The sequence below is a fragment of the Maniola hyperantus genome, chromosome 25, assembly GCF_902806685.2.
Source record: "Maniola hyperantus chromosome 25, iAphHyp1.2, whole genome shotgun sequence".
NCBI classification, from domain to species: Eukaryota; Metazoa; Arthropoda; class Insecta; order Lepidoptera; family Nymphalidae; genus Maniola; species Maniola hyperantus.
In genome coordinates, this window is record NC_048560.1 from 5,394,152 (window position 1) to 5,407,155 (window position 13,004).

General features: G+C 36.4%; 1 protein-coding gene across 1 annotated transcript; it reads left to right on the top strand.

Moving 5' to 3' along the window:
* On the top strand, nucleotides 1-11,609 carry LOC117993995 (uncharacterized). Its single transcript, XM_034981873.2, has 11 exons — nucleotides 1-149; nucleotides 867-1,102; nucleotides 2,080-3,421; nucleotides 4,389-4,570; nucleotides 5,044-5,229; nucleotides 5,921-7,135; nucleotides 7,296-7,613; nucleotides 8,278-8,646; nucleotides 9,815-10,002; nucleotides 10,267-10,392; nucleotides 11,285-11,609. The coding sequence occupies exons 1-11, from the start codon at nucleotides 107-109 to the stop codon at nucleotides 11,556-11,558; spliced, it is 4,479 nt and encodes a 1,492-aa protein (XP_034837764.2). The 5' UTR covers nucleotides 1-106; the 3' UTR covers nucleotides 11,559-11,609.
* The last annotated feature ends 1,395 nt before the right edge of the window (nucleotides 11,610-13,004 follow it).

Genomic DNA, 13,004 nt, shown 5'->3' on the forward strand with positions numbered 1-13,004 from the left:
AAATAAAGTAACAAAATGCGACGGTTTTCTGTTTTCTTAATTTTTATAATTTTAAATTAATTATTATATCAATTATAATTCAAATACTTTTTTGAGTTATCAACGTATGAAACAAATAAGCTACAATATGAACCAGTTTCCTCTGAAAGGTGAATAAAATGTACATTATGATAAATAATAACCTCGAATAGCATAATCAAAACAACACATTTTCTAACCTAAACATTATCTTTTTCACCGCTTACTTAAAATACTTGTAACATAATAATATACGTAACAATGTAATACACTCCAATCTCTACTTCTCTACTAATTAAAGCTCTTTCAATTTACGAATAAATTAAGGTGGCTTTCATCCAGATTGGCATTGGGATCCATCCCTGGCTAACAAACTAACACTAACTGTTAATCTATGTATTTAGTAAACTAGGTTACTAAAAACTAACCACATGCATTTGTAAATATATATTGTTAAAGAATAAAGTTCAAAACTACTACTTACTATTAAGAAACATTGCAAAATGTAATAGTACAATTGTTTTCTATCGCTTATAGGTATTTCTCAGAATTTTATTCTCTTTTATTTGATCCATTATACTATAGAAAAAGAATTCTAATAAGTTGTACCCCCACTTTTTTAGATCTGCCATATAATTTTTTTCATATAAAATGTAGCCTAATTACCTGGACAGTAAGAACTCATTGATTGACACCTCATTCATCAAAAGAGACTTAGTAGTTTCGTTGCTATGTTGGAACATATATGCATACATAGACTGCTAAAATCATTAGCCTTTCTTTTGAATTTGCCTTAGTCAGGTGAAAATGGAAAATAAGAGGCTTTATTATTAGTTATTAATTTACAGAACTAAAACGTCGCCTCTCCGATGATGCCATACCTCTGCCAAAGCGTATCAGGCTAGCCAAAAATGTTGTCCAATCACATCACTTCCCCACCGTACCTCAGGAACATGTGATAGCGGAATGGGTAAATAGCTTGATACAAGCTAATAAGATCACCAGTAGAGGGTTGAAAGATATACTTGGTTGGTTAAATGGAGATACTGATTTTACTAATGAGCTGAAATATAAAATCATTAAGGTGAGTTCTTTTTTTAATTTATAGACTAGCGCTTGACTGCAATCAGACCTGGTGGCAGTGAGTTACTTGTTTTCTAAGTTATTAGGATTTTGTAATTGCTAGCTGGACGCTATCATTAAGCATCTGTTGTCCATCCATCTGTCCTACAGCGGGCTGTATCTCATGAACTGTAATAAATAGAGAGTTGAAATTTTCACAGACTTTGTATTACTATTGCTGTTATAACAACAAATAATAAAAATTTCAAAATGGCCACCCAATTAAAAAGTGCATAGATCTTGTGAGATAGTATGGCACCCTGTGTGCGAGTCTGACTTGCACTAGACCAGTTTTTTTTACAAACTGACAATTTTTAGGGTTCTGTACCTCAAAAGGAAAAACGGAACCCTTATAGGATCACTTTGTTGTCTGTCTGTCTGTTAAGAAACCTACAAGGTACTTCCGGTTGACCTAGAATCATGAAATTTGGCAGGTAGGTAGATCTCATAGCTGACATTTGTGGAAAAATCTGAAAACCGTGAATTTAGGGTTAGATCACACAAAAAAAAAAAAATTGTGGTCATGAACTAATAATTAGTATTTTCAACTTTCGAAGTGAGATAACTATATCAAGTGGGGTATCATATGAAAGGTCTTCACCTGTACATTCTAAAACAGATTTTTATTTATTTTTATGCATCATAGTTTTTGAATTATCGTGCAAAATGTCGAAAAAATACGACTGTAGTACAGAACCCTCATTGCGCAAGCCTGACTCGCACTTGGCCGGTTTTTTTTCTCTTTATAACAGTGACTACTAACTTTTGCCTACAACTTCATCTGTATGATAAAATTTATAGCCAACATTAAGATAATGTAGCTATCTATCAGTGAAAGAATGTTCAGAATTAGATCATTAATTCTTAAGATTACCCCTACATAAAAACTATCTAATTTTACCTATTGATAATATTAAATTTTATCTTTATATGTTCCAGGTTGTAACCCAATATCTTCACAGCAACACTTTGCACGAAAAAGACATAAATAACATCATATTGTTTTTTACAAACAAGAAAATTGCCCCACAGTTAAGCTGTCTACCAGATGACTTCCTTTTTACAACCAAAACACTGTTAAAAACTTTACACAATGTACGCAGCGAAAATATCCAGAAAATTCAAACCATTCTGAATAACATAATAGACTATTATAAAGGATCAAAGAAGAAAGTGGAATTTATTGGGAAATTCATGTTTGGTGACTGCGTCGAACAAATCGTTAACTACCTTAAAACAGAATGCCACGATGCTGTTATAAATGTATGTCAAAATATACTCTTTCCTTTGAGTAGGAAGCAAACATTTGCACATTTTTTCAATCATATGATTAAAACTGACAATTTAGATGAAATATCATCAGACAAAAGTGAAAACATGCAATTCGTTGTCACGATCATGCGTGGATTCTTTACATTTCCAAATGGTAGAGTTCAAGATGACCATAAATTTTTAAACTATTTTATAAACATATTCGTATCGTGTTTTCGGAATGATAGCCGTATTATTTTTGCATTCTATATAATAGCTGCAAGCGCGTTGAACATGCCGCAAAACTATTTAATACCAGCTATGAAAATGCCACCAATAAGGTTCGAAAACGATGATAAAATAAAACGCAGCATTTTCTTAAACATGCTGGAGGTTTTGTTAAAAAACGAAGTTGATATTACTGTACGTTTGACGGACACGATAGGCGAGAAGGTCTCTAAAGTCGAAATTAAAAAGACGTTCATGTCTTTCCTACAAACTTTAATGCTAGGACAGTTGAAGTTAGAAGGAAAGATGGATAAAACTACGCTAAAAATAATTACTACGGCATTAAAACTCGATCCTAGTTTAGTGGAACAAAAGATGGATCAAATCCTTCCACACATTATGACAGCGACGAAAAATAACGCAGATTTCCTAAAGTCATATACAGAAATGATTAATTGTTTACTCGAAACATTGTTTAAATTGAGTCACGGTACAGATTTTCTTAATCAAATGTTGCCACATCTTAAATTAAGTTTAGAAGCTAGTAATATTGAACAGTTTGAGTTGAAACAGAAACTGAAAGAAGCTACTAACAATATTACTAACTATTATGATGAGATTAATGTGGAAATGATTAAAGCAAAAATAGTCACTGGAAAGGATATTTTTCCTCCGGAATGTGTTGAAATGTATGGCAAGTTGACTTCGGAGTTGTTATTCAGGCAGAGTAAAGATCTGTTGGTGTCTTTACAAAAGGAATTCGAAGATAGCTGTCTAATGATGCTTGAAGAAGGATTTGTTAGTATGTAACTGAACTTGTTTAACTGTTTTAGTGTTTAAACTATCGTGAGTGATTTCCATCCATACTAATGTTATAAATGCGAAAGTGTGTCTGTCTGTCTGCTTGCTTTTCACGGCTCAACCGTTCAACCGATTTTGACGAAATTTGGTACAGAGATAGCTTGCATCCCGGGGAAGGACATAGGCTACTTTTTATCCCGGAAAATTGAAAATTGAGTTCCCACAGGATTGTTAAAACCCTAAATCCACGCGGGCGAAGTCCAAGCTACCTCTGTACCAAATTACGTCAAAATCGGTTGAACGGTTGAGCCGTGAAAAGCTAGCAGATAGACAGACAGACACACTTTCGCATTTATAATATTAGTATGGATATCTCACACCCGGCTTTACTCACGTGTTTCGTCTATGTTAGCCTGACTAGTTTCGAACCCATCTGGGGTCCTTTTAAAAGGACTGGGTTTCGACTAAACACGTGAGTAAAGCCGGGTGTGAGATAGTAGTGCCGATTCTCTTGTCTTGTAGAGATAGCTTGCATCCTGGGGACGGACAGGATACTTTTATCCCGAAAAATTCTCACAAGATTTTAAGGCAGATGGGCCTTGTTTGTAGTTTGCATCCTGGCGATGAACATAGACTTTTATCCCTAAAAATCAAAGGGTTTTTCCACAGGGTTTTTAAAAACATGTCATCTGCCCACCTATTGGGGGTCTTCCAACGCTGCGCTTTCCCTGCAAGGTCGCCATTATAGCAATTAGGGACCCCAACATCTATGAGTTTTCGAACTTCGATGATGTACAGTGCAACAAAGGTCGTTTGGCGCGTGGTGAAAATCGGAACTAACGTTGCCGTCAAGTGTCCCCTTTGTTCTTATTTGAATAGTCTAAGCCTTTGTTCTCCTATAGCGCCCCCCTGTCATTCAAGTTCCAAAAGAGCCTTGTCGCACTGTATTTTATTCTATAATATTATAGGTCCATCAATAATAACGCTAGCGGAAACTCTAGCCGCCATCTTGTCGAGTGTCCTACGTCACAGCAAGATGGCCGACCACACAGTTCCACAGAATATAGCCGAGGAGTTCTGGGCGGCTTTCCAAAACTTTGAAGACCAGTGTTTGAATAAATTCGGAAAGTGCATTATGAAGTTAAATTATGTAAGTGACTTTTAGAGAGGATTTGATGCATATTCTTTTTTAATAGCCCTCAGGAACCATTTCTATAATCACTACCCATATTATAAATACGAAAAATGAAAATGTGTTTGTTTGTCCTTCAATCACGTCGCAACAGAGCAAATAATCAATATGATTTTTTGCATCGGTATAGTTAAGGACAATGGAAAGTAACATAGTCTACTTTTTACCCCAGGAAATCAAAAAGTTTCCACAGGATTTTTAAGGCCCATCTGTTTAACCGGTTTTGACGAAATTTGGTTCAGAGATAGTTTTCATCCCTGAAAATCAAAGGATTTTCACAGGTTTTTAAAACCTAAATCCACATGATCTTATCGCTCAGAGAAACTCCTAACATAGCCGTGGTAAGCGCTGATGTCTTATCGTTTATCAAGGTGATCGAAGTCGGGTTTTAGTTTTCAACTTTATCTTGTAAAAAAAAACTTTATTTTCAGAATCCAATACTAGTTCTGGCCTTTTTGAAACTTTGTTTGAGTTTTTCCCACTTGAAACTACTGAATCTTAAGTATAGCAACACTAAACTAAAGGTTGTGGATAACAATTTACTCCCATTTTTGGGCAAGGAGAAGTGGATATCTTTTGCTTCGAAGTTACAAGAAGAAGAAGCGAATTTGATATGGGTAAGGAATTCATTTAAGTAATAAAAATATCACTTGTTTTAACGGTGAAGGAAAAGATCTTGAGGAAACCTGCATGCCTGAAAGTTCTCCATAATGTTCTCAAAGGTGTGTGAAGTCTGCCAATCTGCGCTTGGCCAGCGTGGTAGACTATGGACAACCCTTCTCACTCTGAGAGGAGACCTGTGCTCTGTAGTGAGCCGGTGATGGGTTGATCATGATGATGATGATGAAGGAATTCATACTTATAAACTAGATGATGCCCGCAACTTCGTTCGCGTGGATTAAGGTTTTTCAAAAATCCCGTGGGAACTCTTTAATTTTACAGGATAAAAAGTAGCCTATGTCCTTCCACGGGATGTAAGCTAACTATGTACCAAATTTTATCAAAATCGATTGAACTGTTGGACTGTGAAAAGCTAGCAGACAGACAGACAGACATACTTTCGCATTTATAAAATTAGTATAGATATGATACGTGATGGAAGATGTAGGCCTCCTAAGAGTAGAGTTCTCCATAATGTACTTAAAAGTGTATAAATCCCCACTAAGCCAGCATGGTAGACTATATGATTAAACCCTTCTCATTCTGAGAGGAGAGCCGTTCTCAGTAGTTAGCCAGCGATGGGTTGACGATAATGTGCATATTTTATAATGCTAAATTACTTTTAATTTTAAACTTTATTAATTTCAGATCCAAATACTTCTAACAAAAACAATGGCAATTGAATTGCTATCAAATGATCACACAGATGAACATACATCCAACTTACTATCCGAAACTAAGACAAATATAATCAAACAAATCTCAGACTACCCTCAAATACTCACATACGATAACTACATAACTAGCAACTTATTCAGAAATCTAAGTAAAAATCAATTGAAACAACTATCAAAACCATTACTAGATTCCTGCACAGACGATTCAGATATGAAAATGTTTAAAACCAATGCAGTAACTAATAATAAAGAATTATTACAAACAATATTATTAAAAGTTGCTAAAAATATATGCAATTGTATTGAAAATACTAGTGTCTTGACCAAAGCACTTGGCAAAATAAGTTTTGATGTCACTTCCTTCACAAAAGAAGTCAATATCAAGGAATATTTCAATAATACTTCTATACAAAATCAAGGTGAAATAGAGAAAATGATTGATGTATTAAAAGAATTACAAATACACCACATGGAAGAAAACTACCAATTGACGGCCATATTTGTTTTGTTAATAACAAAGAAGTGTTGCCAGATTAAAAAATTGAGAAAAAAAATAGATTGTATATTGCAGAGTATTTACGAATTGAGTCCTAAATATCCAGATTTGTACAAAATATTCTCAGTCGATTTTATATTCGATTTTGATAACAATATTTTAATCGATTTATTGAAGTTGACGAATAGAACGCCTAATAATACACTTATACTGAAAAGTGTATTGGAAACAGCAGTGAAAAAAGTGAAAACTGACTCAGATATTGTAAAAAATACTGTCGAAATTCTATTAACCAATCATAAAAGTAAGGGTACGCTATCTAGTATTGAATACTTTAAAGAACCAGTTTTTCAAATCATTTGTATAATACTACCTTTAATAGCTAAAGAGAAAAAAGCTATAACAACTAGTGCTTACAGATCGATTCTAGCAAATCTACAAGAAAAATTGAATAAAGCAATGCTGGATTCGTTTAAGAATATTGATTTTAGTAAAAATAGTAGCTTTTTAGTCGATGAGTCTAGCAACACTGATGAAAGTGTGGTCGTTTCGGAGAATACAGTGGCAACACTGAATGCAATGGGCGCTTATACGTTGACACTGTTGAAATATTGTGAAACGAATGACGGAGAAGAATTGAAGAATATGGAATGTGTCTTATTTGGACTGGAATTCTTCGTACAAAGAGCTGTAAGTATTTTTTCTTCCACTTGCTATGGAATTGCTAACTAGCTCGGTGCGGGCTAGGGCATGGGTGACGTGCGGGGCGTCCCCCCGCCTTATACCCCGGTTGCCATCTCGACCTGTCGCGTACTATACGTATGTAACGTAATTGTGTTGATTTTTTCAGATTCAAGCAATACAAAGTCCATTATCAAAGAATCAACATATAGAAATATCGATACACCTAATCAGCGTCATACTACGATACATAAAAAAACTTGAAGCACATACAATTTTTGGAAACAAAGATAAACTATTCCACGAAATTTGGCTGAGTATCAAAAGTCGATTATTACTAATATTTAGTGAGGGGGGAAAGGGGAAAGTTAGTAGTACCTGTTTTGATGAAATTGCTGTAGTGTTGAAGTTTTTGGCTGAATTGTCTTCAGTTGAATGTTTTGGGACGCATTTTGTTGGTGATCTGGCGACTTTAGCTTTATTGAAGGTAAGTGGTGATAGCTTAGTGGTTAGGGCTCTCCTTTTTCGGGGGGTCGGGAGTTTGATTCCGAGCACGCACCTCTTAACTTATTGGGTTGTGTACATTTAAAACAGTTAAGTATCACTTGCTTAACGGTGCAGGAAAACATCATGAGGAAACTATTTGCCTCATTTTGTAGTTTTAGTGATGTAGTATTTTTCAAACCCGCAATGTATAGCGTGCAAAACTCCGGTCAATGCTCCGTCTACGACGCGGCATTGACTCCGAGTGGCCTACTTGCGCAACATTCGTTGACCTCTGGCATCAGTCAGATGTTCTATCTGCAATATATCATAAACTTATAAAAATTATAGCATTTTGTTATTGATATTTTTCGCGTTTTTTTTTGTGATATCATATCAGTAATCATCAGTACTATGACCTGTCTTCGTTTTTGCCAGCGTGTGCGCTACGAATAAACTTATTACAGTACGCGGCCGAAAGTAATGTACATCGACCTTTAGAAGGAGATAGCAGTTTTGTAGAGCGTTGTCCCTGTCGTTGAGACCGACAAAACGTCATAATATAGGAATGAGTGACAGAGACAACGCTCTACAAAGCTGAAATGTCATTCTAAAGGCCGATGTACAATACTTTTGGCCGCGTACTGAACTTACATATTTTTTTTCAGAAACCCTCGATAATACTCAAAAATACGGAAACGACAAATCAACAATTAACTGCACGAAAAGTATCCAAATATCTTTGGCAGAATTGTCTCAAAGCGAACATTATAGAACTCAAATGTGTTGCCATGACGAAATTAATTGCGAGAACTACCAAAAATATTAAATTTTGGATACAGCAACACTACGACTGCGTGCAAAATGGCGGAGAAAAAGATTTCATTCAAGATGGCGACCAAGAAATGCACATTGAAGAAAACATAAGTATTGGGAAAGATGAGTCGTTGAAAATTCTGAAAATAGATGACTCAATTTGTGAGCTATTAAGATATGAGTTAGACATACTGTCTGATGTTATTTTGGCGGCAAAAAAGGTAGCCCACTTTTTATCATCCTTTTCTACAGTCCTTGTTTCACTATGGAACCCTAAAATGTGACATGGAGTTCTCTGGAAAGAAATTTCTACGTATTACGCTTCATGAGATACAGCCCGGTGACAGACAAACAGACAGATGGACAGCAGAGGCTTAGTACAGTTATACGCGGCCGAAAGTAATGTACATCGGCCTTTAATATGACATTTAAATGGTAAATTAAAACTACCCGACGATTCAAAAGCACTTGTAAAAAGTTTAATTGAATCAAACATATTCTATTCTATTTCGGCTTTCTAGAGCGCTGTCTCTGTCACTCATACCTATATGACGTTTTGTCGGTCTCAATGACAGGGACAACGCTCTACAAATCTGCTATCTTTTTCTAAATATCGATGTACATCACTTTCTGCCGCGTACTGTAATAGAGTTCCCTTCGGGTACGGAACCTTCATAAGCAGATTGTAGAAATCACTAAGGCTGCCTGTCCACTGGTGCGGAGCTAGTTAGCGGAGCGGAGCGAGAAAGTGATGCGGAGCGGAGTTGCGGACTGTACCTGTCCATAGACGCGGTGCGAGGTAGCGGAGCGGAGCGAAAAAGTTTGCGGAGCGGAGCTTGTTTTTCCATACGCGTAGCTAGGTTGCGAGCACGCAACGAGTCATTTGAGCTGCTGGCGGCGGGCAATTAGTTTAGTTCTACGCGAAACATTCGCTTCCTCACTTCGCTTCCCCGCTCCGCCTCCCTGCTATGTTTCTCATCTGCGCAGCCACGCTTCGCGTTAAAATATATGATACTAGCTGATGCCCGCGACTTCGTCCACGTGGAATTAGGTTTTTTAAATCCCGTAGGAACTCTTTGATTTTCCGGGATAAAAAGTAGCCTATGTCACTCTCCAGGTCTTTATCTATACCCATGCAAAAAATCACGTCAATCCGTTGCACCGTTGCGACGTGACAAACCAACAAACAAACACACTTTCGCATTTATAATAAGGGTACTGATTTAAACTAGTCTGCAAACCCTTGTCCACTGAAGCAGAGCGGGAGTTTTATGCAATTCTATTGGTTAATATTTGCTGCACTCTCCTCTTCTCCGCACCAGTGGACAGGCACCCTAGAAAACTGATTAGTATAATACTCTAATGACTTTTAAAATTTTATTTTTCAAGATCTCCCTGGACTACAAATTCCTCGACTCAATATTCGAGCTACATCATCTGATGCACTTTATTCTCGGCCGTAAAACGATAGACATAAAGTGCAAAATCACTTGGCAAGGATTCGTTAGCATATACGACGGCTGTGTTGCCATATTAAACAATTTGCTACTATCCAGGGAGGAATTACTGGAAGATAGGTAATGTACCTTGTGTTACTATTCGTTAATACGTTGTGACGACCTCACTAGCGCAGTTGCGAGCGCTGTGGTCTTAAAAGAGGGAGGTTCCGGGTTCGATTCCTGGCAGGGGCAATGTGGGAATTTATAATTTCTTAATTGTCTCTGGTTTGGTCTGGTGGGAGGCTTTGGCAGTGGTCAGTTAAACCTGTCGCGTACTATACATTTCGGCGATTCATTTTTATTTATATACATTTGTATGGATTTATTTATTGTTATTTTCAGATGGCCTTGTTACATACAATGTTATAAAGCATTAGTTCTATGTCTGTGCGAGAGATCCACCTCCCAAATTCAAACGGACAAAGCTGCGGAATTGAAGCTAGTTGAGATGGCGCATTCTATTGAAAAGTATGTATTTGTGTTATGAATTATTTATTACTTTACTAGCTGATGCCCACGACTTCGTTTGCGTGGATTTAGGTTTTATAAAATCCCGTGGGAACTCTTTGATTTTCCGGGATAAAAAGTAGCCTATATCACTCTCCAGATCTTTGACTATACCCATGCAAAAAATCACGTCAATCCGTTGCTCGGTTGCGACGTGATTGAAGGACAAACCAATAAACACACTTTCGCATTTATAATAAGGGTACTGATTTGTACCAAAAACTTTAGAACTAAACCCTAATAGCGAAGCCGTGGTGACAAGCGATTTAGCGTTCCGGTACGATGCCATACCCCTTCCAGTTTAGCCCGCTCCATCTTAGACTACATCTCTAACTCTTCACATCTACTTCTCAATAAAGATGTTTTAAATCTATATATATAAAATTCAAAGTCCTGACTGACTGACTGACATATATATCAACGCACACACAACTAACCTAAACCGCTGGTCCTAAAGACATGAAATTTGGAGGGTCTGTTCTTTGTAAAGAGTAGGTATCCACTAAGAAAGGATTTTTCGAAATTTCACCCCTAAGTGGGTTAAATGGGGGATGAAAGTTTGTATGAAAGTACGTCATTTTTCAAGTTATTTGCATGAAAATTGGTATTTGGGTTTTCTGTCACAAATGAAGAAATACGTGTTTCAGGATTTTTGGAAAATTCGCCCATAAGGGTGGTAAAATTGTGTAGTCCACGCGGACGAAGTCGCAGGCATAATCTAGTTAAATTATGAAATACAGTGATTTTTTTTTATTAGCATGTCGGTGACGCGATCTTGAAGACTTTTTACCCATCCCAAAATCGCCCAAAGCGCCTAAAGAAGTCACTATACAAAATTGTTTTCTATTTTCAGATTAACCCAATCGATATGCAAGCGAAAAACATACGTCTCCCGAATTTCGGCGTACGCAGTCGCCGATTTTTGCACCTGGTTGGAGAACAACCCTCCGCCGAAAGTCGTCAGACAACACATGGAGAACTCCATAGCTTTGCTCATTCAAGTGTCAGATTCTACCTACGCCATGGCTTTCTTGAGGAGGGCACTTGCGGGATCGGTCGGACAAATGACTATGACGAATATGTATACCATGTATAAAAGATATCATAAATATGTTGGTAATGCTTAAATTAATATATGTTTAAGATTATATAAAAATTTAAGAAATAATAAAAATTGGTTTTTATTAACATTATTATAGAACTCAAATGTGTTGCCATGACGAAATTAATTACGAGAACTACCAAAAATATTAAATTTTGGATACAGCAACACTACGACTGCCTGCAAAATGGCGGGAAAAAAGATTTCATTCAAGATGGCGACCAGGAAATGCAAATTGAAGAAAATATAAGTACATATTGGGAAAGATGAATCGTTGAAAATTCTGAAAATAGATGATTCAATTTGTGAGCTAGTTAGAACTTAGACATACTGTCTGAGGTTATAAATATTAAAAACTGGATTTTTTATTAAGAATTTCTGCTTCAATTCTAACGAAAGTGATGCACTTTTAAATATGTTTGCTTGATGCAGTCATTGGCACCGATTCTGAGCACAACCTAATTTTAGACTATTCGCATGCTCTTTTTACTAATATAACATGAAAAAGACAGACACAGTTTGACAGTTTTAAATTTAATTTTTAGATGTTAAAACCCGTGATTTTAGCGCGCAGTCGCGAACCTACTGTTTAAATTTGTATTGTGCACTAAAATTTAGAGTATTTAAATTTGAAAGTCATGTTCCATTCCTTTTTTTAGCATTGTTAAAAAGAAAAGGATGCAGATACTCTAAATTTAGTTTAGAGAAAGACAAAGGAATCGGTGCCAATGATAGAATAAAACTTCAGATAGGGAAAGGTATTTTAAAAAAAGCAAATAGTTGTTTGCAAAGGTTATAACTTTTAACATCATCACCGGCTCACTACAGAGCACGGGTCTCTTCTCAGAGTGAGAAGGGTTTTGGCCATTGTCTACCACGCTGACCATGTGCGGAATGGTAGACTTCACACACCTTTGAGAACATTATAGAGAACTCTCAGGCATGCAAGTTTCCTCACGATGTTTTCCTTCACCGTTAAAGCAAGTGATATTTAATTAATTAAAACGCACATAACTCCGAAAAGTTAGAGTTGCGTGTCTGGGATCGAACCCCCGACCTCCGATTAGAAGGCGGACGTCCTAAACACTAGGCTATCACAGCTTCACTTCAAAAATGTACAAATAGACAAGTTTTCTTTAATATTATGTAGGTCTTGCTTTGAATAGAACAGTAGTACATACAAATTCTTTGATGGAACCCTAGAAATATAAAGAAAAGTCAATATTATTACAAAAGATCAAAGATTATCAGAAAAGCTTACATAATAATTAACATTATATAAAATAAATAAAGCTATTAGTATGTTAGAAATAATTATTTATCATGATGATTGTGCTAAATTACCCGCGCTAATTCGAACGGCCATAGGATTTTCGCGGCTGTTTCCGCCAGTCCATATAAGGACATTTATTGAATACTCTACGCCTATTGGCTAAAATATTATCGTCACCAGTGACTCACTCTTGGAGTA

Bases quoted from the DNA above. Each gene is read 5' to 3' on its own strand.
- LOC117993995 (XM_034981873.2), top strand. From the start codon at position 107: ATGAAACAAATAAGCTACAATATGAACCAGTTTCCTCTGAAAG. The intron at 3,422-4,388 runs GTATGTAACTGA...ATAATATTATAG, and splicing joins GCTTGAAGAAGGATTTGTTA to GTCCATCAATAATAACGCTA. The intron at 10,003-10,266 runs GTAATGTACCTT...TGTTATTTTCAG, and splicing joins GAGGAATTACTGGAAGATAG to ATGGCCTTGTTACATACAAT.